The sequence below is a fragment of the Odocoileus virginianus genome, chromosome 5 (assembly GCF_023699985.2).
Source record: "Odocoileus virginianus isolate 20LAN1187 ecotype Illinois chromosome 5, Ovbor_1.2, whole genome shotgun sequence".
NCBI lineage: Eukaryota > Metazoa > Chordata > Mammalia > Artiodactyla > Cervidae > Odocoileus > Odocoileus virginianus.
The window spans coordinates 80,142,836-80,170,036 of NC_069678.1; the positions used below are offsets into that span (position 1 = coordinate 80,142,836).

Here is a 27,201-nt window from a genome sequence, read left to right on the forward strand (position 1 = left end):
CCTGATACCAGAACTGCCATGGAATAATGTAGTTGGGCTGGCTGGTAACTCATCTGGTAACAGGCCAAAACACAAAATACAAAACTGCCTCAGAGCAAGGGAGAGGAAATTTCTGCATAATTAGATTTTAGATTAATAGTGAAAATGTGGTAAGTCATGACCTTGTTTTATGTAAGCTGCTGCTGCTGCTGCTAAGTCACTTTAGTCATGTCCGACTCTGTATGACCCCATAGACATCAGCCCACCAGGCTCCCCCGTCCCTGGGATTCTCCAGGCAAGAACACTGGAGTGGATTGCCATTTCCTTCTCCAATGCATGAAAGTGAAGAGTGAAAGTAAAGTTACTCAGTCATGTCCAACTCTTAGCAACCCCATGGAGTGGGGTGCCATTGCCTTCTCTGTTTATGTAAGCTCGAGCCGCCCAATATTTTTGACATCATAGTACACAAAGAAAGTGATGTTGTTCAGCTGGTGAGAGGATCAGTAGCTCACAGCACGTCGGAGGGGAGGCTCCATGCTAAGGTTTCTATTTTTTTTTTTTCAATTTATTTTTATTAGTTGGAGGCTAATTACTTTACATCATTGCAGTGGTTTTTGTCATACATTGAAATGAATTAGCCATGGATTTACATGTATTCCCCATCCCGGTCCCCCCTCCCACCTCCCTCTCCGCCCTATCCCTCTGGGTCTTCCCAGTGCACCAAGTCCGAGCACTTGTCTCATGCACCCAACCTGGGCTGGTGATCTGTTTCACCCTAGGTAATATACATGTTTCGATGCTGTTCTCTTGAAACATCCCACCCTCGCCTCCTCCCACAGAGTCCACAAGTCTGTTCTATACATCTGAGTCTCTTTTTCTGTTTTGCATATAGGGTTATCGTTACCATCTTTCTAAATTCCATATATGTGTGTTAGTATACTGTAATGGTCTTTATCTTTCTGGCTTACTTCGCTCTGTATAATGGGCTCCAGTTTCATCCATCTCATTAGAACTGATTCAAATGAATTCTTTTTAATGGCTGAGTAATATTCCATGGTGTATATGTACCACAGCTTCCTCATCCATTCGTCTGCTGATGGGCATCTAGGTTGCTTCCATGTCCTGGCTATTATAAACAGTGCTGCGATGAACATTGGGGTGCATGTGTCTCTTTCAGATCTGGTTTCCTCGGTGTGTATGCCCAGAAGTGGGATTGCTGGGTCATATGGCAGTTCTATTTCCAGCTTTTTAAGAAATCTCCATACTGTTTTCCATAGTGGCTGTACTAATTTGCATTCCCACCAACAGTGTAAGAGGGTTCCCTTTTCTCCACACCCTCTCCAGCATTTATTGCTTGTAGACTTTTGGATAGCAGCCATCCTGACTGGCATGTAATGGTACCTCATTGTGGTTTTGATTTGCATTTCTCTGATAATGAGTGATGTTGAGCATCTTTTCATGTGTTTTTGTGCCATCTGTATGTCTTCCTTGGAGAAATGTCTGTTTAGTTCTTTGGCCCATTTTTTGATTGGGTAGTTTATTTTTCTGGAGTTGAGCTGGAGGAGTTACTTGTATATTTTTGAGATTAATCCTTTGTCTGTTGCTTCGTTTGCTATTATTTTCTCCCAATCTGAGGGCTGTCTTTTCACCTTGCTTATAGGTTCCTTCCTTGTGCAAAAGCTTTTAAGTTTCATTAGGTCCCATTTGTTTATTTTTGCTTTTGTTTTTAAAATTCTGGGAGGTGGGTCATAGAGGATCCTGCTGTGATTTATGTCAGAGAGTGTTTTGGCTGTGTTCTCCTCTAGGAGTTTTATAGTTTCTGGTCTTACATTTAGATCTTTAATCCATTTTAAGTTTATTTTTGTGTATGGTGTTACAAAGTGTTCTAGTTTCATTCTTTTACAGGTAGTTGACCAGTTTTCCCAGCACCACTTGTTAAAGAGGTTGTCTTTTTTCCATTGTATATCCTTGCCTCCTTTGTCGAAAATAAGGTGACCATAGGTTCGTGGATTTATCTCTGGGCTTTCTATTCTGTTTCATTGATCTATATTTCTGTCTTTGTGCCAGTACCAAACTGTCTTGATGACTGTGGCTTTGTAGTATAGTCTGAAGTCAGGCAGGTTGATTCCTCCAGTTCCATTCTTCTTTCTCAAGGTTACTTTGGCTACTTGAGGTTTTTTGTATTTCCATACAAATTGTGAAATTATTTGTTCTAGTTCTGCTACTTGAGGTTTTTTGTATTTCCATACAAATTGTGAAATTATTTGTTCTAGTTCTGTGAAAAATACCATTGGTAGTTTGATAGGGATTGCATTGAATCTATAGATTCATGCTAAGGTTTCTAGATAACAGCATTCTTGTCTGGTACCTGGCTGACTCTGGCTGCCTGTCCCCTTCTGCCTTTCAGCATTCATGTTTAAATATACTGTGGTAGTTAAAACCTTGAATTCTGAGCCAGACTCTCTAGATTTAAATCCCAGCTCTGCCACTTACTAGCAGTATGATTGTGGCAGATTACTTAATCTGTTTGTACCCAGTTTCTTCATCTATAAAATGTGTATAATAATTATACTAACCGTATAGAGTTCTAATGCCTGAGTAAGTCAGTTTATATAACTGTGGTTTTTGTAAAATGCTTAGAACTTTTCCTGGAGTGTGGTAAGCATCAAGTCAGTGTGGTATGTGTACTACTACTGCTACTATTACTACTTCAGAGAAGTAAATGTTCCAGGCCAGTCTCCCCCAGCTCCTCCTCCCTGCCTCATCTTCTGCCCAGGTTCCTTAGTCTCAGCCTCTTCCTTAGGAGTGTCCATCGCCCTTCCTTTCATTTCCTCAGTTTCCTTTCATTTTCTTAGTTCTGCATTTGTTTGGGGGCCCTTAGCCAGCTGATGACTGAGAAGACAGTTGAATCGATAATTATCCTCAGCAGCTTACTGTCACCACTATTCGTTCTCTAGAAAGCTCCAGTGACTAAGGGAGCAACTCTCACAGGTTGGAAAGTGAATTATAGACCTTAACGAGAATTCTAGGGTAGCTGGGAGAGGAGCATGAACTGTTTGCCAAGCCTACTTAGCCGGAAGACTAGGGTAGCTGGGAGAGGAGCATGAACTGTTTGCCAGGCCTACTTAGCCGGAAGAATGATCATCTTTGGTGTCACGTACCAGATGTTCGTGCTGGTTAGTTCTCTCTAAGTTCTACCAAGACGTAGAGAACAGATCTGGTGCCTTTAGGGGCAGTGTGACTCCTAAGACTTCGTGGAGAAATGACACAGTTCTTTCAGAAGCTGGGCCTTGAGGTCAGCTTGTGGGCTGAACAGTGGATGGGTACTTGCATGTCAGGAATATCTGTAGCTCTTGTAGTCCAACCAGGTAAGACCCCTCAACCCATTTGTGCTCCGTGAGTTCTCTGGGCCCTCTCCACATGCAGGAACCAGGTTGGTGGTTGGATCATATCTTCAACACCTACTACACTTTCACTTGATAATGTGTTTTACAAAGAAAGGAGACTATGCATCCCTCCTCTTATTTTAATGGAGAAAGCAAGATAAGCTTATGCCAAGGAATAGAAACACATAAGCTGGTGATGGTGATGATACTATGATGGTGAGACTGCATATGATCTGCATCTGCTCACCCCTTCAACTAACTTATCACCACTTCCCCACGTCCTCTACACTCCATCCAGCCTGAACAACTTGCAGTGGCACTAGCCGGCCACGGCACCTCTTCTGCAGGCCTTAGCACATGTGCCTGCTCTATCTCTCTCCCCAGCCCCCACCTGGCTGGTTCCTGTTCATCCTTCAGGTGTCAGCTTAGCTGTCCCTTCCTCTAGTGACCAAACTGAGTTAAATGCCTGTCTTTTGCTCCACAGCACCTGGTACTCCCCTGTCATAGTACTTATCTCACTGAATTGAAATGGTTTTAAATTCCAGTGGATTTCAATTCCATCAGGGTAGAGACTGTCTTCTCTTGTGTTTTCGCTGTCTAGCACTGGACAGCGAGTAGGTGCCCAATAAATATAGTATTTGTTGAATGAATAAGTCAGCAGTGCTTTCACTTCTCGTTTTTTCATTTGATCCTCACAAAAGCCTTGTTGATGTAGGGAGCTGGGGGCCTTACTCTGGCCTTGTTTTGTATATGAAGAAACTGATCCTCCGAGAAGCTAAGCAATTTACTAAAGCTCACACAGTGTTAAGAGCCAGGACTTAAAAGGATGTATCTCAGACACAAGTGTTCAGTGCATTATTTTGGAGCTTTGTTTCACAAAACTTTTTCCTTTTAAAAAATAATATTTATAAAGATAAAAATTAAAATGGTATTTGTTGTTTTTCATAATTAGAAAAATGATATATTCAAGGCACCAGAATTCCTGAAATGTTTTTTTCTCCACTGAAAAGAAATGCAAAAAGGCAAAATGGTTGTCTGAGGAGGCCTTACAAATAGCTGTGAAAAGAAGAGAAGCAAAAAGCAAAGGAGAAAAGGAAAGATATATCCATTTGAATGCAGAGTTCCAAAGAATAGCCAGGAGAGATAAGAAAGCCTTCCTCAGTGACCAATGCAAAGAAATAGAGGAAAACAACAGAATGGGAAAGACTAGAGATCTCTTCAAGAAAATTAGAGATACCAAGGGAACAATAAAGGGCTCAATAAAGGACAGAAATGGTATGGACCTAACAGAAGCCGAAGATATTTAGAAGAGGTGGCAAGAATACACAGAAGAACTGTACAAAAAAGATCTTCACGACCCAGATAATCACAATGGTGTGATCACTGACCTAGAGCCAGACATCCTGGAATGTGAAGTCAACTGGGCCTTAGAAAGCATCACTACGAACAAAGCTAGTGGATATGATGGAATTCCAGTTAAGCTATCTCAAATCCTGAAAGATGATGCTGTTAAAGTGCTGCACTCAATATGCCAGCAAATCTGGAAAACTCAGCAGTGGCCACAGGACTGGAAAAGGTCCGTTTTCATTCCAATCCCTAAGAAAGGCAATGCCAAAGAATGCTCAAACTACCACACAATTACACTCATCTCACACGCTAGTAAAGTAATGCTCAAAATTCTCCAAGCCAGGCTTCAGCAATACGTGAACCGAGAACGTCTAGATATTCAAGCTGGTTTTAGAAAAGGCAGAGGAACCAGAGATCAAATTGCCAATATCCGCTGGAACATTGAAAAAGTAAGAGAGTTCCAGAAAAACATCTATTTCTGCTTAATGACTATGCCAAAGCCTTTGACTGTGTGGATCACAATAAACTGTGGAAAATTCTGAAAGAGATGGAAATACCAGACCACCTGACCTGCCTCTTGAGAAACCTGTATGCAGGTCAGGAAGCAACAGTTAGAACTGGACATGGAACAACAGACTGGTTCCAAATAGGAAAAGGACTACGTCAAGGCTGTATATTGTCACCCTGCTTATTTAACTTATATGCAGAGTACATATATATCATGAGAAACACTGGGCTGGAAGAAGCACAAGCTGGAATTAAGATTGCTGGGAGAAATATCAATAACCTCAGATGTGCAGATGACACCACCCTTATGGCAGAAAGTGAAGAGGAACTAAAAAGCCTCTTGATGAAAGTGAAAGAGGAGAGTGAAAAAGTTGGCGTAAAGCTTAACATTCAGAAAACTAAGATCATGGCGTCTGGTCCCATCACCTCATGGGAAATAGATGGGGAGACAGTGGAAACTGTCAGACTTTATTTTTTTGGGCTCCAAAATCACTGCAGATGGTGACTGCAGCCATGAAATTAAAAGACGCTTACTCCTTGAAAGGAAAGTTATGACCAACCTAGATAGCATATTAAAAAGCAGAGACATTACTTTGCCAACAAAGGTTCGTCTGGTCAAGGCTATGGTTTTTCCAGTGGTCATGTATGGATGTGAGAGTTGGACTGTGAAGAAAGCTGAGCACTGAAAAATTGATGCTTTTGAACTGTGGTGTTGGAGAAGACTCTTGAGAGTCCCTTGGACTACAAGGAGATCCAACCCATCCATCCTGAAGGAGATCAGTCCTGGGTGTTCATTGGAAGGACTGATACTGAAGCTGAAACTCCAGTACTTTGGCCACCTCATGCAAAGAGTTGACCCTGATGCTGGGAGAGATTGGGGGCAGGAGGAGAAGGGGACCACAGAGGATGAGATGCCTGGATGGCATCACCGACTTGATGGGCATGAGTTTGAGTAAACTCCGGGAGTTCGTGATGGACAGGGAGGCCTGGCGTGCTGCGATTCATGGGGTCTCAAAGAGTCGGACACGACTGAGCAACTGAACTGAACTGAACTGAATGTTGAATTTTGATATAAAGAAATCTAGATATAATTTGTAAAGCTGTAAAGACTAAATTCAAATGTACATTAGAGAAATATGATTGTATATTTTGTTGAAAAATAAAAACTTGACTGAAACAATAATAGCACTAAATAAAGTAGTAAACATCATTGTATACCATTTGGAGGATACTGAAAAATATAAAGAAAATCTCCCCATCACACAGAGAAAACTACTGTAGACCAGACATAACCTGGACTTGAAAGGGCAGCATTGAGTTTGAATTCCAGTTAAACAACTAACTAGATGTTTGGCATTCAGTAGATAATTTAGCTTCCCTCATGGCTCAGATGGTAAAGAATCTGCCCACAAGGCAGGAGACCTGGGTTCAAACCCTGGGTTGAGAAGACCCCCTGGAGAAGGGAATGGCAACCCACTCCAGTATTCTTGCCTGGAGAATCCCATGGACCGAGAACCCTGGCAGGCTTATAGAGTCGCAAAGAGTCAGACACAACTGAGCAACTAACACACACAGATAGTTTAACCTCTGATAATTTAACCTCAGTTTCCTCACTTGAAATATGGCGAAGTACTTACCTTTGGTGATTTTGTGAGAATTAGAGATAATGTTTGTAAAATACCTGTGTTTGGTGCATAATCAACACTCTTTCAGATTGTAATACATTTTTATGTATTTCTGTCTAGTCTTTCTCCTCTGTGTTTGTGCATACAGAGTTAAGCATACACATTTTTTGAAACACTTTTATACTATGTTAAACACTGGGTCTTCACAGCATTGATGGAAAGGGCAGGTATTATTTTTAAACCTAATCTGTAGATGAGGAAACTGATACTTTTAAGAGGCAAAGTAACTTGGTCTTGGTGGTACATCTGGTAATACCTGAACTGAACCGTCACTGGGTCTCCCGACGCCAAGCCCACACGCCTCTCCTGTCAGCGGTGTGCATCCTCACCAGCTCCACCTCCACTGATTCACGAGTAGTGGACCCCTAAGCCTTGCCCAGGAGAAAAGCAAGGGCTGGAGGCAGTGAAGTGCTAGCTGAGGTCTGTCTTCGGACGTGAAGGAAGTGCTCACTCTCTCTGAAACAGCAGGCACATCATCTGATCCTATAGCAGAGACAAGGCTTCTTGCTAGAAAGTTAAGGACCTTTCAGTTGGGGGCTTTATTGAGAGGGAGTGTTTCAGGGATTCAGTGAGTGAAGCCTTACTCTGTGCTACCTGCAGGGTAAAGGTGTCCCTATATTTCTTTCAGTGTGTGCACTTGGTACTTAGAGGGCCTGGTGACAGGCCTGCACCTAAGCCCAAGGATGCGTGTCCTCTCATATCATTTTTATTTCAGTATACATTTTCTGATGCCAGGTATACATCTGACACTGCACCATGATTTACTTAGAAGACACAGGGGTGAGCAGGTAAAGACAGCCCTGGGCTTTAGGACGTTGGAGAGAGCTCAAGGCCAAATAGAACCAGTGCTCTAGTATTAGCTGCTAGCAGGGTGTTTGGAAGCAGTAGATGGGGGACCCTATTTGAGTTCTATACAGTAGCACCATCTATTTGCAAATATTTCCAAAGTATTTGTGAAAACCTTAACTTATTATAAGAGAGGGGAGACTTTTGAACTGGGCTTTGATGGCTGAGAGGAGTTCTTAGGCCAAGGGAAGGAGGTGAGCCAAGGACCAGCTTGATTGTGGAGTCTCTCACCCTGCGGAAGCCTTTATCAAATGATTACACACATAATAAACTAAGGTCCCAAGAGAGTGTATGGACAGGCTCCAGGTAAAGAGCTTTTAGCCCTTTGGTAAGATGATGATACATCTCCATCCCACTTCCTGCCCCACCCACTCCCCACTGTAAACAGGGAAGTTAAAAATGTTTTTTCACTTCACTGCCTTCCTACATTTTTTTCTTCCTAGTTTCAAAAACAACTCTCCTTCAACAAGTTCTGTTTCCAAGGAAAGTCTTAACCATCTGTCCCTTCTGGCATACCCTCTTCCATTGGAATCCATGCAGAATAGACCAGGTACTCTATCTTTTTGTGTGCGAAGCCATAAAATCTAATATCACATGTGTGGCAGTGCTCAGAGGTATGCTTCTTCCACGAGAGGCTCCCTCAGCCCTGCTGTGGTGAAAACCAAGTATAAATCGCGGCTAACGGGGTTTTCTAGCTAGAGTCATAAGTATGTCTGAGCATCCCCCGTGAACCATAACACTGCCAGCTTTCTTGCTGCACCTCTCCATTGCTGCCTTTGGGCTGTTTTGCTTGTCCTTCAGCCCTCCTTCAGAGTGTGGACAGGGTAAGGAAAAAGAGAAGTGAATCCCAGATCTGTCCACTCTGCACTTGGCTCACAGTGCTAGTGAGAAAATAGGTGTGGGGCGGGGTGGGAGGGAGCTTGCCACCAGACTGCACACAAGGGCAGGGCAAGAGGGGCAGTGGTCCCTCCTCAGCCTGGCTGTCCCATTGGCCAGTGCCCCCTTCCTGGGGGCCTGAAGATAAGTGACCCTGTGTCTTATTTCTGTAGAATTTTCACTCTGTTGGGCAGCTCTTTTACTTTTAGTTTCCCTTTGGGAGGGTGGATCTTGGGGTGCTAATATTTAAGTTCATTTCTTTGGATTCATAGCATGTTGCAATCCCCAGATACATCTGTGCTTGAAGCTGTCAGCTAGAGTAGTAGTTTGAGATTCTCTGTGGATTCCTTTTCTTCACGTGTTTATCTGTACTCTAAAATGTAAATGAAAGTCTGCTGTCATCAGATCCTAAAAATGGAAGGAAGAATGCACTTCCATTGAGCTGTTAGACACTTGGCTGCTTAACCAGGTTTTTCTGGATTGTGCTATTGAAATGTGCCATTGTTCTATGTGCTTTCTCCTAATGGCTGTCGCATACTTGCTTCTGAGAACAGTGTACAGTAGCTATGCTTAGGCTCTAATCAATCTTCCTGAGCAGACTTGCCGTTTTTCTGATCATGTTCAGCTGGGGTCCTCTGAGAAGAGAGTGGGCCTTTCCCCTCAGTGGGCAAAGAGCCAGCTTCCATTTCAAAATCTCAGGGGAAAAAAAAAGAAATCCAGCAACCCAAGCCTGTGTTTACTGAAGGCTGGTCTAAAAGTCTTTCACATTGTATACCCCATCAGCACTCAAGCACCTCTATTTTAGAAGGATGTAAAGGTTTAATCACCCTGGTGGGGATTTAGACCCAGAGACTTCAGAGAAATCTTATTATTTTTAACTGCAGGCAAAGAGTATTAAGGCTCCACTCTGGATCAAGGGCATGACATGTTCTATAAGTAATTTATCTTTAACAGGGGAAGGCCCTTACTAAAGTGTCTTAGAAACAGGACTATGATTGGCCACTGGTTCATTATTCCTCCTTTTCTCTTTCCCCCTCTCAGTCTCCTGCTTTATTTTCTCTGACCCTACCCTTTCCTGTCCAATGTCTAAATGTCTGCCTCACAAATCCTCCCTTTAAGATGGAGAGCCAGGTGCCTTCTAGGGAGAGATAATAATGTTTTTGTAAAATGACTGAATCCAGCAACTTAGCATAGACCTGTCAACAGCAGACTTCTAAATGGACCCTACCTGCATTCTCTCAAATAAGGAGCTGAGGAGGGAGAGTGTGCCCCGGGCCTCACAGACTCTCAAGTCTATGCTCTTGGACATGAAGGAATTTAGGGCCACCCTCAAACCGAACTCCTGCCCTGTTGTACCTTCACGGAAGCAGTCTCCACTGAGGGCCTTTTGAATCCTTTGCACACCCACAGGGACGTTACTGAGCATGTCACTTCATTTGTATGGACTGCCCTCCCAAACCCATCTCCCTTTCTGCTTAGCTCCCTGGCTCCTACCTTTCTGGTGCTGAGGCTGGAAGATGTCACGGGTAGGATTCTGCTATGGATTCATTGCTCAGTTTGGGGGCACATCTAAATCCATGTGCTAATGAGCTTGGTTACAGCAGGCTTCTGCTATCCTCTTTTAATCTAGCCCATCAGTCTGAGTTCCTTTCCACAGTTAATGATCTCCTATAATGGTTCACCTTTAATTTTGCCTCCTGGGTCAAAACAGATCAATAGTCCTCATAGATATTTAAAAGCCACGAGTGTAAAGCTCCTGGGTCTCCCCCCTCCTCTTTCTTCTGGGTGAACTTATAGCTTGATCAGTCCAGTGATACTTCCCTTCCATCTCCTCTCTTCTCCCAGAGATGGGTAGCAGTGAACCAGTTCCCATTGCAGAGAGTGACAAGAGGAAGAAGAAGAAGCGGAAGGCCCGGGCCACTGATTCCTTGCCGGGAAAGTTTGAAGGTTGGTCACTCTCTTTGATCTCTTAGAACTGGATCGGTGACTTCCCAAGCATGCCAGCATCCTGGTAGCCCTGAGTATAGATCTTAGAGCCAGCTTCATGTTTTTCCATGTGATAGGCATGAAAGATAGGAGTGAGAGACATGAGCATAGAGAAAAAGCCACATGAGGACACAGCAAGAAGGCGGCATCTGTAAGCATCATAGACACTGAATCTGACAGCCCCTTGAGTCTTGGACTTGTGGCCTCCAGAACTGTGCGAAAATACATTTCTATGGTTTAAGCCTCCCAGTCGGTGGTATCTTGATATGGCAGCTCTAGCTGACTAAGACAGTTTTAAGCTGAGAAAATTTTTAAAAAAAAGGCGAAGATGAGATGGTTTATAGAAAGGGGGTGACAGAGAGAGAGCACCAGGATGGGAAAAGCTCCAAGATGATGCACAGGCCTCCTCTGAATGGTCTGAGCGCTTCATCAGGGAACAGAAAGGCAGCCTGTCATAGTCGCATATGGAGCAAGATTGCCTGGTATTTTTCAGCTGTGATCTTTCCCTCAGCTAGTCTTGGAGGAGCTGCTGAGAGGTAGAACAACCATGGCAGAGGAAGATGAAACACCAAAGGCCGTGGCTACAAATGAAATGTAAATCTTCTAGGTAGTTCCCTGGTAGTCCAGTGGTTAGGACTCCACGCTTTCACTACTATGGCCTGGGTTCCGTCCCTAGTTGGGGAACTAAGATTTTGCAAGCCATGTGGCATGGCCAGACAAAAAAAAGAAAGAAACTTAAACCTTCTATCAGTAGAGAATTCAGCTCCTAGAGATTGCAGCTCTTTGTGCTGGATGATTCTGACTCCATTCGAAGAGTGCATGTTGTGTTCAGGGGACGAAGTGACCCCCAGCATCTACTTTTGTTTCTTTCATTGTGAGACTTGAAATAGCTTCCCTGAAGGGTCCCTCTTTCCAGCACTGCAGACATACTAGTGAATTGATTGTTTTGTAGAGTGGTCCTAAAACAAACCCTTTATAAGTCAGGAATATTGGACTTCCAGCCACCAATCTGTCCTGACATGTGCAGAGGCTACTATCCAAGTATCCATTGTGAGAGAAGCACGTCGTTTAAAATATGAACAGCTGTAAGACCAAACAGTGATGGAACCAAGAAGGTTCCTAGTGTAAGGTTCTGTCTGTTTGTGTTTAACAACAGATGTGTGTGTATAGCAGAGGGGGTGAGGGTGGGGAATGAAGAAAAGTCCCAAGGGTTTTAGAATAGTTTCCAAATCAACAGGTCTTTCTCTTTCAATGAACAAGAGAGTATTTCCTGTTATTCACAGATGACTTGTGCAATTATGGAGTTTCTCATAACTAAGTGATAAAATCTAATTTCATGGTTAACAGTATTCTGCGGGTTTTAACACTAGGCTACCTTTAAAGGAAAAAGCTGAAGACTAGTAGCCAAGGGAGGAAGAGGTCAGCTCAGCAGAGGCCTTGATGGAGCTGTGGCTTCCTTTGGAAGGTGTTCAGAGAGCTTATGCTCTTTGTGAGCCTGGGAGATCACCTAAATATACTTTCGACCCAGGGCTATTGCTGTGTTAGAATCGCTCTGACTCAGCACTCTAAAAACCTTGAGGCATCCGTTTGCATCTTACTTCTCTCTCCTGTTTCCTGTGGGCAACTGCTGGAAACTTCTCAGAAATCTCCAGTGACTTCCACTATGTGTGGCATAAAATAAAACAGTGCTTTATTCCCCTTTGTATCACCAGTTCCTAGTACAGAACTGGTCATGTAGTAGGTGCTCAACAAATGAGTGAGTGAATTAATGATGTCCATTCAGATCACATCCCTTCTGTGAGGATCCCCCAGATCCACTGAGCAGATTTAACCTTTCCCTTCCCCTGCTCTTTTTTTTTTTTTTTTACTGTGTTTTGTCCCTCTCTGGTTTATTCTGGGGTCACTTGTGTACAAACCTGTCTGTGTTCCCCAGCAGACTGTGACTCAAAGGCCAGGGACTACATTTTATTCCTCACTGTGTCCCTGTTGTGAGTCTGACAAGTTGTCTGGCACACAGTAGGTGCTTGGGAAGCATGTGCTGAATTGAACCCCTTTCACTGACCTCATCTCAGGAGAAAGATCCTGCGATGAGACCTGCTTGTCATGAAGCTGAGTTCCAAGGCAGTCAGGAGCATTAGTGGCCTTTCTCATCAATGAGCACTGCCAGGTCCTTGAGCACCTGTGCTGTCAGACTGGGGAAGCCAAGTGACACGGCTCTTCATTCCTTCTCTGCAAAGGGGTGACTCATCTTGTTATGCTTCTCCTCCATTTCACCTCTAGATGTATACAAGCTGACCTCTGAACTGCTGGGAGAGGGAGCCAATGCCAAAGTTCAAGTTGCCGTGAGCCTGCAGAATGGCAACGAGTATGCTGTCAAAGTGAGTGTCTCATCTAGATGCCAGGCTTTACTTTGCAGATAGTGAATCCCAGCTTGTCCTAAACCAGATACATTTTACATTTCACAGCATAGTGGCTTAATAAGAATGGGAACTCCAAAGCTGTATTCACTAAATTCGGTGATTTCTCTGCTTACTTTCTGTGTAACATTGGACAAGTTACTTAACCTTTCTGTCCTTCAGTTTCTTCATCTGTATAATGAGTGTAATAATAGAACCTATGTGGTATTGTTGTGAGGTTTAAATAAGTTAATATGTGTAAAGTGCTTAGGGCAGTGCCTCTGGTGAATGAAGTCAGCTTCAGAAAACAGTCAGATTTGGAATTAGAAGGCCTATCTGAATCTCTTTTTTGACAAATTACTACTGTTTGACTTGGGACAAGTCACTGAACCTTTTTGAGTGTCAGTTCTCACATTTCTAGAAGGAAGATAATACCTACCTGCACAAGTGATGTACAGCAGTGTGTTGACAAGGACTAAGTGCTCAGCTTTGAGGCAGAAGTATTTTCCATCTACATGACCTCAGAGTGGCTTACCTTGCCCCTCTGCTCTTCTGTTTGCTGACACTACATGAAAGAAGGGTTGGATCTAAAGCAGTGGTTCTCAAAGTGTGGTCCCCACATTATTAGCATCAGCACAACTTGATGATCTGGGAACTTGTTAGAGACACAAATCATCTGACTCTATCCTAGACCTGCTGAATCAGAAACTCGGGGCAGGCCCCAGCAATGTTTATTTGAACCCTCCAGGTTATTCTGGTACCCACCAAAGTTTTCAAGACATCTACCTGAGCCAGCAGGTCTCATTGCTGCTTCAAATGGGTAAACCCAGCCAAACTGGCTTCTGAAAGATGTTTCTCCTTTTAACCAAATGGTCATAGTCCCAGATGGATTTATAAAGGAGAACACTTTTGCTAAGCCACAGCCCTTTTTGCTGGAGTGTTGCTTCATGTGATAGCAAAAGCATTATCTTGATTCCTTGTTCTAAACAGATCAGTATAAATTCCAAGTAATTAAAAAAAAATATGCCTAAGTGGGTAAATGTAAATGGATTGTCAAATATTTAATACATTTGTGGATGACAGAACTACTTCTTCAAGACTGCCCTTCCTCCATGCTCCCTGGCATCTTTGGGCAAATACCAGACCTGGGCGTGGCAATGCTTCGGTTTCAGCAATGCTGCCCTGTCAGGAAGCATTTAGCAGGAGGCTTCCTGTGTGCTGTTTTGGATCTGTCAGGAATCCTCTGGTCCTTATTAATTCCTGAATATTCCGGAATAAGAGGAGAGGCAAGCCTTTCCCAGGGCTGAGGAATCCAGGCATTTCCTTTGTTAGTTTTTCAATTTGGTGATAAGTACCCTCTTCCTTCTTATGAACCATACGGTAAAAAGTGATTGTTTACAACTCTCTCTCTTTAATAGGGATCGCCTTATGTTTCGTAAGTCTGGAATTTTAATCTTTATCTTTGCTGAGAATAACTACCTTGTAAGACAGTATGTATGTCCACACCATGTTGATTAAAACACCTTTGCTCCATCAGAGCTTGGGTCCCCATGTCTTTCGTTCTTTCTTTCTTTCTCTCTCTCTCTATATATATATGTATACATACATATATATGTATGTATATATATTTCTGGCTGATTCCCTGGACTGCGAAATCTGGCTGCGTAACCCAGGGAATATTAGACTCTTTCCTTCTTTCACTCTCTCATCGTCGACTCTGGACCACCAGATTCCAGTCCAATAAAGGACCAATGCTGCCCATGTCTCACGTCTCTCCTGTTCTTTGAAAGTGCCCCAGATGTGGGCTACTTCTCCAGCCTGGCTCCACTATACTTGATTTTATTAGGGCTTTGCACAACAGCCATCCAACTGATGAATCCTAGAGTCTTACTCTTAGAATGGAATTTCAAGGTAATCTGGACCTGAGCCTCCCTTGTAACTCCTCATAGTTTTCCATGTTTTGCACACCCCTATGATCTCTGGTAGCAAGAGCTCTTTGCCTCCTCAGAGAAAATCATGCCATCCAACTATGCAGGATAGTTGCCTGCTGGGAATTTCTTCCTAACTTTGATCTGCTTGATGAACGAACAAGCTGAATAGCTTCTGTGCCCCAGAACCACGCCTCTCTGCCAGCTCAGAAAGGGAATCCAGTGGTCTACTAACCAACTTGGACTTGTTTAGAAAATTACACTTGGTTGTAGATGTGTGTGCTGCTACATGTTGGAGACGTTTGAAGTGTCTTTGGTGACAGTCTTGGGATGAAGGACCCAGGTGTCTGCCCACCCCACACATGGGACTGTCAGGCAGTGCCAGCTCTGCAGAGGACTTCCTGGCAGGCTCTACCTGCAGTGGTTTGGGGCTCTGGATGGGTCTGTAGAGATGTGCAGAGTCACCCAGTCCCCACATAACCCACCTGCTCATCTGTTGGCTGGCCCATTCCTTCAGTCAATACTTTCCAAGCATCTCCAGGTATAGGTGGGGAGGGGGAGCAGCTCACAGCATCATTGGAGAGACAGAGCCTCCAGGTTCTCTGAGCAAAGTTGTGTAAGATATAAGTGGATATTGGACAGTGAGGGCTTTAGAAGCAGCTCTGGGCTTGAATAGCAGCCCTGCCACTTAGCAGAGCTGTGAGCAAAATGCTTTACCTCTGCCTGTTCTTTCAGGATTGTGTTGTAAGGATTAACTGAGATTATGTACCTAAATGACTTCATATAGTCCCTGCCAAAGGGTAAGTTCTCAGAAGAATTGCAGAAGCGGCATCTGAGCTGGGCCTTGGAGCTTGATTGCCTCCTCACTGTATCCCTTATCCCCTTGCTCTTCCTCCAGCACTAGAAGATCCTTCAGTAGAGTGTGTAAGTTCTTAGCCTTAAGGCAGAGAGAGATGCCTTCAGTAGGAGCTTGGTAGAGCTGGTTCTTTGTCTTGCTGGCTGCCTCAGTCTCCCCTGGGCTGCTGGAGTAGCACCCTCACAGGCTTCAGTGGCGATGTACTTGGCCAGAGTCAAACAGGTGGGCTAGAAGGTCCTGGGGCCAGTCTGTTGCTTTGCTGACAGAAGCACAGCACCTGCGTCGCCATGGCCTACTCCAGACTTGTGCTTGACACTGGATTTCGGCTGAATTGGCCTTGCAGTCTGCCAGAGGGCACCTGTTGGGAGTGTTTTGACCAGGTGGGTGTATATGACAGGTTTTATTTTTCACACAGATCATCGAAAAACACGCAGGACACAGTCGGAGTAGGGTATTTCGGGAGGTGGAGACACTATATCAGTGTCAAGGAAACAAGTGAGTATAGTGTTGGGTGACTTGCTGATTCTCTGGGAGTGGGGGATGGTTGGCTACAGAAAAGGAAGTTATTTCTCACTATCTCACGACCCCAGCAGTTAGCTCTTGCTCCTTCCCCACAACTGTATATAACTCCTTCCATCTTACAATTTTTAAAAGAGAGAGATAGAGAGAAGCAGCAGCAGCAAAGAAGCTGTCTTCTGTGTAGGCTGAAATACTGTACATACCAGGAATTTAGACAAGTTAGAAGAGCAAGCAATCTGAATCAGTGGCTGCTTGGAAAAAAATAGGCTTTATCTCTTGCAAGCACCTGTAGAAAGTAGGTTGAGTGTTGCCTAGTAGAAATCTATAGGGACCTGCTTTAGTAAATAGATGAGGATGATGATACTATGGAGACTATTTGTGCTGTTTTCTGTTTCTGTCATATTTACATATGTGCAGCTACTACTTGGGCTTCCCTCATAGCTCAGTTGGTAAAGAATCCACCTACAATGCAGGAGACCCTGGTTCAGTTCCTGGGTCGGGAAGATCCTCTGGAGAAGGGGTAGGCTACCCACTCCAGTATTCTTGGGCTTTCCTTGTTGTTCAGCTGGCAAAGAATCCACCTGCAATGCAGGAGATGTGGGTTCAATCCCTGGGTTGGGAAGGTCCCCTAGAGAAGGAAAAGGTTACCCACTCCAGTATTCTGGCCTAGAGAATTCCATGGACTATAGAGTCCATGGGGTTGCAAAGAGTTGGACACAACTGAGCAACTTTGACTTTCAGCCACCACTAAGGGTCCTGAAACCTTGTTTAACACTCTTTGCTTGATAACTGGGCCAAGGTGGTCTCTAGCCCCATCTTATTCTGCTTACCACCAACTCCGAATGAGTGGCTCTCCCACTGTGGCTTTAAATCAGGGTTACCTCTAAGACTCCGCTTCCCGCTCTCTCCTGTCATGGCAGGGTCAGCAGGGAGCCAGTGGCCAGTATTGATGGCTTTGTCATTAAGCTTGGAAGAAGGGGGCTGCTGTTGATTTAACTCCAGGCACTGCTTCTACAATCTTCTTTCAAATTAGGCCATTTTGGCCATCTTATTCAGACGCCTTTTTGCTAGTAAAAGCCCAGTGTCTGTCCCAAAGTGGTCAGCATTTTTTTATGAGAGACAGATTTTTATTTTCAGCCCTGCAGCTTCTGAGTTCAGCATTACAGACTCTACTTGGTTTATTTCATTCTTTAAAAGAAAAAAAGCCCCCAACACCTCTGATATCCAGGCTGGTGGCTTCCCTACTGAGTTACAAGACGACCTTGTTGGCAGAACGCAGTAATGCTCAGGCAGACAGAGAGTGCTCACCGGGGAAGGCCACAAGTGCTATGGTAGCAGGGAATGCGGCCGTTTCATTAAGTAGCGCTTAGCAGTTAGGGTCTAGCGGTGCCCACGTTAGGCCCCAAGTCTATTTGACAGATGTTTCCATTTTCTCCAGGCAATGTAAATACTGCCCCGTGATTTATGGGCAAGAGGGAGGGCAAGTAATTATTTGCTGCTTGCCTCCAGGACACATACCTACTATTCAGTGTTATTAGCCGCAATTGCTTCCAGTCGGCTGCAGATTTTATTCAGTTTAATGTGACCGGGACTTTTTTTATAACTCTACCTAGTGGGTTTTAGGGTTGGGGTTTGACAGCACAGACTTGGTGAAAACACCAGAGACTGAACATTATGGAAAGATAAGGTGACCTGAATCTTGCTAACACCGTTGGCTACTTCTTAAACCTGGGTCTTTAATAAGCATTCTGATTTCAAGTTGATTTCTGCCCGTTACAGAGTATCTGGGGTTTTTTTTGTCTATTTATAAGTGAGCTTCAATATATAACACCATTTTCCCTTTTTTCTTTTCCTCCTATTTTCCCCTATTTAAGGCACATTTTGGAGCTGATTGAGTTCTTTGAAGACGACACAAGGTTTTACTTGGTCTTTGAGAAATTGCAAGGAGGTACTTAACTGTTGAGCGTGTGTTCGGACTTCTGATTAAGACCCAGGGTAGTGATCATCCATCATGAATCCCAGAGACTTCTAAAATGAGTCAAACTAATAAAAAGGATGAAGGACTTAAAACTGCCCTTGATTTGGGAGAAGGAAGGCCGGAGGGAAGGATGATAATTAGCATTTTGCAGGACTTAGAATGTCATTGGTATGTGCACTCTATAAATGCCTTCTCATTATAATAGGGCTCATATATAGATATATTTCATCATTGATTTATCAATCCATTGTTTTGACATATTCACTATTTAATGGAATTAATTGTGGGGCAGTAGCTCTTACATACACTGAGAAGTCCAAAAAGGCTCACCAGAGAAGAGGAGGGACGCATTGTTTAGGACACAGACCAGAATAGAAAGGAGGCCTGAGAAGTGCCGTCCTGCAGGTGAAAAGATGCCATTCTTGACCACCACTGCTTCTGCCATCACCCACACACATGACCGCTGGAATATATATTTAAGTTGCCTTTCTGACATAGAGAAGCCCCTTCCCTCCCTATCACTCGCCCATCCCTAGATCACATTTGCAAGGTGAAGGTTAAGGAGGATGTCTGGAGCCAAGTGGAGTTCTACACAGGGAGGGGCTAGGTGGTTAAGGGAGCTCCATCTCTTACTAGCTGTGTGACCTTGAGCAAGTCATCTAACCTTTCCAAATGGTACTCTCTGTAATCTGTAAATAGGGGAAATGACAGCTCCTACCTCTTTGGAACACTGTCAAGATTAAATGAGATAATTCATGTGATATGCTTAGCTCAGTGCCCAGTGAGCACTAAAGGTTTAATAAATGTCAGCTGTTAATATTATTAAAACAATTGGGTGTACTGGGGGCTATTGCAGACATGTACTCTTCACCTTCCCTTTTAACAAATTTGGAAACAAGACTTGAGCAAGCCCAAGAATTAACCTAGAGCCAGTTTTCTCAGAATGTTCCACAGTGTATTGGGATCCTTTGTTTACTCTGGCAAGTGAAAGATCTTTCATCCTCTTCCCATGTCAAAAGCCAGAGGTAATAAGTAAACATGTGCCATTTGTGGGGCACAGAGATGGCACCTTCAGGCCAGAAATTCTGGCTTCCAGTGGTGAGCACAGACCACATGGAACCAAGCCATATGCTCACGCCTGTGTGTGCCCCGCTTCACCCAGCAACACTAGCACTGTGAATTACCTGTTCTGAGATGACTGATGCAGCCAGGTTTATCTGTAGCCATGTCACTCTACTGAGGCCAGACTCAGTGGGTAAAAAAGAGTGTTTGGTTGACTCAGAGAATCCTATCCCCCAAAGCAGTCAAATCACAAGTCCTGCTGAGGAGAGGTCTGCACAGGCTCCGGGGCCAGACTTACTGGGCTCGATTGCTGATGACGCCTCCATTTACTGATACGTGATCTGGAACAAGTTGCTTAACCTTTCTTGGCTTCAGGTTAGTGAGGATTACCCTGTTTTGTACATTACGTCCAGTTGCAGTGAGGATAAGATAATCTATTTTTTAAATACCACATAGTGCTTGGTACAGAGCAACTACTCAATAAATATTAGCCATTGCCAACAAAATAACAGCAATAATAATAATAATGATAAATGGGAAATTTCAGGAGAGAAAGCAGTTTTTTCCCTTTTTCTAGACCTTTACACAACCAGTAGAGGTGTAGCATTTCCACCTGAAGGCCTGTGCTCTTGTTTGGACCTGAGCTCAGATGCAAGGGAGGAAAAGTTCCTCTAGAGAGGCCCCCAGCCCCAGGTGGAGTCACTTTTAGTTCCTTTCAATTTCAGAAGCCAGATCTACCCCCACATCTGCCCTTCTGCACTCATCATAGACAGGTGCAGAAGATAGCTGCCCAGTTCTTTTCAGTCCAGTTTTTTGCTGGTACCTGGTCTGTGCCAGATACCACACTGGTGCTGGACATTCAGTGATGAGTAAGCCTGTGTCCCCACCTGAAACTTTTGAAAACTTGGCCTCTGAGAAGTTACTACTCTTACTAGAGCCTGAAAAGACAATCCTCTTTGCCCCTTCTGCTCTTCAGGCTCCATCTTGGCCCACATCCAGAAGCAGAAGCACTTCAATGAGCGAGAAGCCAGCCGAGTGGTACAGGATGTCGCTGCCGCCCTTGACTTCCTGCACACCAAGGGTGAGCCAGGCCTTGGCCTTAGTGGGTGGGTTTGGCTGGTCGCCTCTGAGGGACAAGGGAGAGGGACAGACCAGGTAGAAGGCTGGGAGCTGGTGCAGCTAGCAGGCACACCCAGGATGGTGAGGGGCCAGGCCAGGGTGGCTCCTATACTTCTGATATGGATGGCAGGTGGTTGTGGAACTATTAAGCAGACTAGGGATACAGGAAAAGGAGCAAGGAGGGGAAAAATAGATTTCATGTTGAACAAGGGATGTCTGAGTGTATGTATGTGAGTGATTTTTTCCTTTACTAATGAAGAATACAAAAATCATGCATAATATAAACTAGATTCTAGGATGAATATTTGGGTATTATTCAGTCTAGTGTTTTAAAATATATCACCTGTATCTCTCTTTTCAAAATTGGCATGGTAGTATATGTGTAGTTTATATCTTGTTCACAATAAATGGGAAATGCATTTTTCTATTAACATGGTAAGTTGGAGGTATCTGTTGAACATTGATTGTGATGGTAAGTAGCAGGCTACTATTGTTTGAATTACACTTCAGTGTATGGTTCCTTATCTAGAACTTCTGTAGTCAATTAAATATTTTTGCACATTATATGTTTTCACATTTCTGGAAATATGTTTACTATCACATACATTTTAAAATTTGCCTAACAGCAGTACCATGGCAAAAATGAATTCTGTCTTCACCTTTTTTTGCTAGCTATGTGCTTTCCCAGTACCATTGGCTCCCTCCTAGAGTTGTGGTGAGAGTTAAGAGAGGTCATAATGACGTCACTGACAGTAGCTAACACTTTATGTAGCACTTGTTATGTGCCAGGCACTGTCCTATGTCTTTTATATGTATCAATTCGCTTACATAATTGTGTGTGTGTTGTACACATGTAATAGTGGAGCACAGTGCCTGGCACTTAGTAGTTCTTCAAAAATATTTCCTCTACCCTCCACCCCAACCAGGCAGGCAGCATTTTTACTCCTTACACTAATTCCCTTAAAGAAAAATGTCCTGCCTTCTTGGGGTGGGAGTGGAGCACATACTTTGAGGTTTAGTTCCGCTTCTTTCACTTCTGTGACATTGGCCAGCCTCACTGGTCAGGAGCACTCAGGTCCACTTGCAGGCATGATGCTCCTGCATCCTGCTTTGTGCCAGCAATACAGTGCAGCTGGTGAGGCGTGTGCAGGAGGGGAGGCTCACCAATCCACCTCGCTTCCTCCAGAGCCTGAGGAAACTGCTCTATGCCCACGCTGGGGGCCTGACTTGCACATGGGATGAAAATTCCTAGAAGGGGGCGTCTGTACTTTGCACAGCATGATGAATAGCTGTAGTTCTGTTTCTGAAAGCTGGGATGCATGTACGTAACACCTGCCTGACAGAGATTTACAACTGCTCCCCAAGCAGCCTCGGTAGATTGCAAAACTGGGTCACGCTTTTTACAAGATCCATACTTTGGAGGGGGGTAAAGGTGGTTTTATTTCTTATTTATTTATTTATTTTCACCAGAATGCACTACAGGGACCAGAGGCTGGTGGTGTCTTAGGAATTCTGAAGTGAGCTGGTTAACATCTAGATGGCCAGCTGCCCATGTGACTAGAAGTTGGAGGGGATGAAAAACGATTTGCAGCTGAACTTGGCTGTTTTCTAAATAACTTCACACCTGAAAGATGAATTGGGCTAGAATGGGTCAGCCTGAAACAAGTTCCATGCTTTTAAATACTGGACACAGTGCAGCTCAACCTCTGGGAAATGAACTGAAGCAGCTCGATGGCCGGTGTGCTCACCGAGGCAGGCCTGTTATTATGGCTGACTCTTAGTTCTCAGGCCAGGGGACGACGGGGCCATGGGCATCTATTTGGAGAGTAAGGCTCCATGTGTGGCTTGTGATCCTTCTGTGGGAGCACTTGCTGTAATGGAAAATATCTTTCACTTTTAGTGCAGCAAGCTGCAGCCTGGCTCAATTTGTGCAGCCTGGACTGAGTTGCTCTGGGTTCTCATTCAATTAGGTGACTGATGAAGTTACTTAGCGTGCTGGAGCTCAGGTTCTTCCTCCCTAGTGAAGAGCGTCTGGTGGGCTGGGCCTCTGCCTCCTGCCGGTGAGCCAGAGGGCTGCCGGCAAAGTTGATCAGCAAGGGAGGTATAGTGAAGCGGAGTCTGCTGTTCTCCATTATTCCATGAATCCTCTGCTGCTTCCCAGTACTTCCAAGCAGTAGCTGTTGGACTTTTACTCTATTTTACAGCCTTTCTATCTCTGCACCACACTCTGCAGGAGGAAAAAGGAATGGGAGGTTTCTGTGTCCACCACTAGAACACCATGGCCATGAGTCTTTGTCAGTGTTTTTGGTTAAAAGATGGTTTACCCCCAGATGTCTTATTGGCCAAGTCAGCAGCTTTTAATGTCTCATGGGGTAAGCTGCTATCTGCAGTCTCCCTCAAGGAGGTCTGACCAAAATGCAGGGATTGTTGTTGTTTAGTCTCTAAGTTGTGTCCTACTCCTTTTTGACCCCATGGACTAGCCCACTAGGCTCCTCTGTCCGTGGTCTTATTCAGGCAGGAATACTGGAACGAGTTTTTCCTTCTCCAGGGGGAATCTTCCCGATCCAGGGATTGAACCCACGTCTGCTGCATTGGCAGGCGGATTCTTTCCACTGAGCCACCAGGGAAGCCCAAAATACAGGGGAGGTTCTTAAGAACAGCACCCTTGGGCCAAAGTAGTCCTTGCTGACCTTCTGATAGGACTGTCTTATACATGCAGAGCAAGTGAGAAGGGAGACAAACTTTGGGAGATTTGTTAACTAACTCAATCCTCTGAACATTCAGGGAGTCCTACTGAAGGAATCTTTTTTTTTTTTTAAGTTGGCCACACAAGAAGAAATGAGGTAAAGCAGTTGCAGCCCCCTGAGATGCTCTTAAACAAGACACTAATTATTTCTTCATTTCTGTTCCAAGCAGGGCTGTTTGGAGGGCTCTTTGCTCTGGTTAGTATTAGGCTGCTTACTCTGGGTTGGCAGTGCAGTGCTGAGAGGTGGGCTGGCTGGGATTCATTTAGCCCTTCTTATCCCTGCCAGACTTCTAAAGCTTCTGCTTCAGAAGAACTTGCGGAATCAACTGTGCTTTCTGTTTGTGTCTCTGGTTACTTCTGCCTCCTGTAGCTCGTTGATTTTTTAATGTACCATAATTGGGAATTAATCTGCGAACAACAGCATTTGGAAAAAATTAATTGTGTGTGGAATGTTTGATAATTGTGTGTATATGTTAACCATTTCTTTGTTCTTTGTCATTTCAGGCATTGCTCATCGCGATCTGAAGCCAGAAAATATACTGTGTGAATCTCCAGAAAAGGTACCTGGGGCCTGATTTGGGGTGTCACAGTTGACACAGACGCAGGGAAGCCGTCCTTACTTTCAGTGTAAATCATCAGCGGCTCTCTCAGCCCCAATTGAACTGACTGTTACAGACACGTAAGAGTGTTATCCTAATGTGTAGTGTTTCTACATCCCAGACAGGGCTAGTCCTGGGCCCTTCTGTGTTCTTTATGAGCAGATTGTCGTAAACCTGAGAGTTTGTAAAATATATGAGACCTGCACACAGTGATTGTTTTCTAGTCCAGTGCACCTACTTTTAGAGCAGTAGATGTGAGTCAAACAACAGTTCGATCTTACATCAAGCAAATCTCTGCTTGTGAATGATGTTTATGTTACAGTATGTGTGCCTAATATTGTCTACCACTACAAGCTATAGTTAGGAAGCAAGTTCTTAAAAAGGGTTTGTGCTTCCATTTTTATTTCCAAAGGTACACATTAAAAAGAAGGCATTTATACTTGGTGTTGAACAAATGCAGCCTATGTTTTAAGCCGTTGGATTGATTTATCTGTTTCTGGCTGCGCTGGGTCTTCGTTGTGGCTCCTGGGCTTGGTAGTGCTGAGCGTGGGCTTAGTTGCCCCATTGCACATGGGATCTTAGTTTGTGGACCAGGGATTGATACCATGTTCATTTGCAGGCAGATTCTTAACCACTGGACCAGCAAGGAAGTCCCCAAATGCAGCCTATTTTAATCTTTATCTTAATCCATTAGTAAATGGAAATAAATCTGTTTGCATTTCCATAAGCATATGTGAATTTGACAGATTATTTGTTAGGAGGGTTTAGGCATAGGTTATTCTGATGGCCCACATTCCTAGCTCTGTGTGTATACATGTACATATGCATGATACACCTGTCTTGGTTTGGATTAGGCGAGAGCTCATAAATAAGGAGTGAGTGTGAGGGAACGTGTGAATCAGCCTGCTACTACAATGCTTTTGTGGGAAACAGAAATATATTCACTCAAATAAGAGCTTGTGGCTTCCTGTCCATGGCTCTGGCATAAAACTATAATTTATCATGATTATCATTATGGTTAATATTAATAATTATGTTTTAACATTTTTTGAGCACTTACATTGTACCAGGCACTTACACTTATTTTATCTAATTTTTATAAAATCTCATGAGGTGGATGCTATTATTTTCATTTTATGGAGATGAGGAAACAGAAGTTTAGATAGATTAAGAAATTGCCCAAAGTCACTCAGTTGATAAGTAGCAGAGATTAAAACTTGGAGAAGGGAATGGCAACCCACTCCAATATTCTTGCCTGGAAAATTCAGTGGACAGAGGAGCCTAGTGAGCTACAGTCCGTGGGGTCACAAAGGGTCAGACATGACTAAGTAACTAACACCTTGAGAGATTAAAACTAAGGTAGTCTGACCCTGGACTGGTGCTCTGAACTACTCTGTCATAGCACCTCTGATTTACAGTGTACTTTTGTGTCCTTTGTTTCATTTGATCTTCATGACACAGGTTTGTTGCCCCTTTATATGGTTGACAAATGAAAATTAAAAGAGAACTAAGGGTCAAATGACATCATCAAGAAAGTGAAAAAACAACCCACGAATGGAAGAAAATATTGCAGATCACATATCTGATAAGGATTTAATATCCAAAATATGTAAAGAACTTCTAAAACTCAACATCAAAAAGACAGTGTAATTAAAAAATGAGCAAAGAACTTGAAAAACATTTCTCCAAGAAGGTATACAAATGGCCAGTAAGAAAAGATGGTCAGCATCCTTAGTCATCAGGGAAATGCAAATCAAAACCACAGTGAGATACCACCTCACATCTACTAGAATGGTTATAATACAGAAAACAGAAAATAAAAAGTGTTGATGAGATGCCACCTAAGAGCTGAACAAAACCACTTAAGCCACCTCTCCTGCCTGACTCCTGGACACACCCCTACCTTCACCCCATTCAGGAACAAGCTCACCATGCCATTGGGGGCGAGTAAACAAGGGAATTTGTTGTTTGTTTTTGCTCCCCTTGCTGCAGCAAGGACCCCCATAAAGCCTTACCTGATACTGATGAGGATATAGGGAAATTGGAACTCTTGCCCATTACTGGTGAGAGTGTAAAATGGTTCAACCACTGTGAAAAACACCAGTTCCTCAAAAAGCTAAGCATAGCATTACCATAACATTCAGCAATTTCACACCTGTGTATATACCCAAAAGGGTTGAAAACAGAGGCTTGAACACCATTGTTCATAGCAGCACTAATCACAATAGCCAGAGCTGGAAACAATCCAACAGATGAATGGGTGAACAAAATGTGGTATATCTGTACAATTGGAATATTGTTCACCCATAGAACAGAATGATATTCTGACACGTGCTACCACTTGGATGAACCATCTGGACACAAAAGGACAAATTTTGTGATTCCATTTAATGAAATATCTGGAATAGGCAAATTCATAGAGACAGAAAGTAGATTAAATGTTACTAGGGCTGGAGAGAAGGGGAATGAGTTATTGCTTAATGGGTACAGAGTTTCAGTTTGAGGTGATGTGACGGTTGTGGAAAGACACTGGTAATGGTTGCACAACAGTATGAGTATAATTAATGCTACTGAATTGTAAACTTAAAAATAGTTAAAATTTATGTTATATATATTGGGTTGGCCACAAAATTCATTTAACCCAAATGAACTTCGTAGCCAACCCACTATTTTAACCACAAGAGAAACTAAGTGAAAAGGAAAAGAGGAAAGGTAGACTATAAGGGAGAGCAAAGGAAGGGAGGGAGAAAAGAGAGGTAGGAGGTGCGGCAGGCAAATAGAGAGGACCGGCACTCTGACTCACTCACTGTGCTACTTCCACCTCGCAGACCATTCTCACACCACCTGTGTGCACAGCGGCCTCCCACGTGGCTCCAGAGATGGTCTGTGCTGTTTGCGGTCTCAGGTGCAGTGTCTAGTCCAGGGGAGCCAGGCTGCTACATTGCTGCTGCCCAGAATGACCAGCCCTCCCAGCCTGAGGGATTTTTCCTGGAACATAGAACTTTCAGTGCTTAAACCGACAAAGCCCCAAGCAAGCAAAACCTGGTCAGTCACCCCAAGCCACCTGAAGTGGTCAGGGGTTTTGTGCCAAACTCCTTTGCCCTGCAGTGAATGAGCTACAAAGGATAGTTCATACTTAGGGAATACATACTAAGTTCTCTAAACTTTTGAGTTGCAACCTGCCCTGTTGGTAGGAAATCCATAGGTTTGCTCCTTGTCTTCTACCAAGTTCACAACAGTCTGAGCCCAGGTAGTACACACATTTTCCCCTAGTCAGGAAATAAGGAAAGAGCACGGAGAAGAGGACACCTTAGGACAGATCCTCAGGTGATTTCTGGTTCACTCAAGGAGGGGAAAATGACCACCAGGTAAAGCTGGGCTTCAGC

General features: G+C 43.9%; 1 protein-coding gene across 6 annotated transcripts in view; it reads left to right on the forward strand.

Moving 5' to 3' along the window:
* The window catches only part of MKNK1 (MAPK interacting serine/threonine kinase 1), a 46,717-nt gene that overhangs the window by 12,897 nt on the left and 6,619 nt on the right, over positions 1 to 27,201 (forward strand). For 4 of the 6 annotated variants that reach the window (XM_020877142.2, XM_020877143.2, XM_070468207.1 and 1 more), the window contains 6 exons: positions 10,472 to 10,573; positions 12,893 to 12,990; positions 16,208 to 16,287; positions 18,186 to 18,259; positions 20,328 to 20,432; positions 23,721 to 23,776. In XM_020877142.2, coding sequence (XP_020732801.1) covers positions 10,474 to 10,573; positions 12,893 to 12,990; positions 16,208 to 16,287; positions 18,186 to 18,259; positions 20,328 to 20,432; positions 23,721 to 23,776 — 513 coding nt within the window. In that variant the 5' untranslated portion in view covers positions 10,472 to 10,473. Of the gene's footprint in view, positions 1 to 8,199; positions 8,301 to 10,471; positions 10,574 to 12,892; positions 12,991 to 16,207; positions 16,288 to 18,185; positions 18,260 to 20,327; positions 20,433 to 23,720; positions 23,777 to 27,201 lie in introns of those variants that run through there. The other 2 variants (XM_070468206.1, XM_020877144.2) reach the window with 1 other exon arrangement.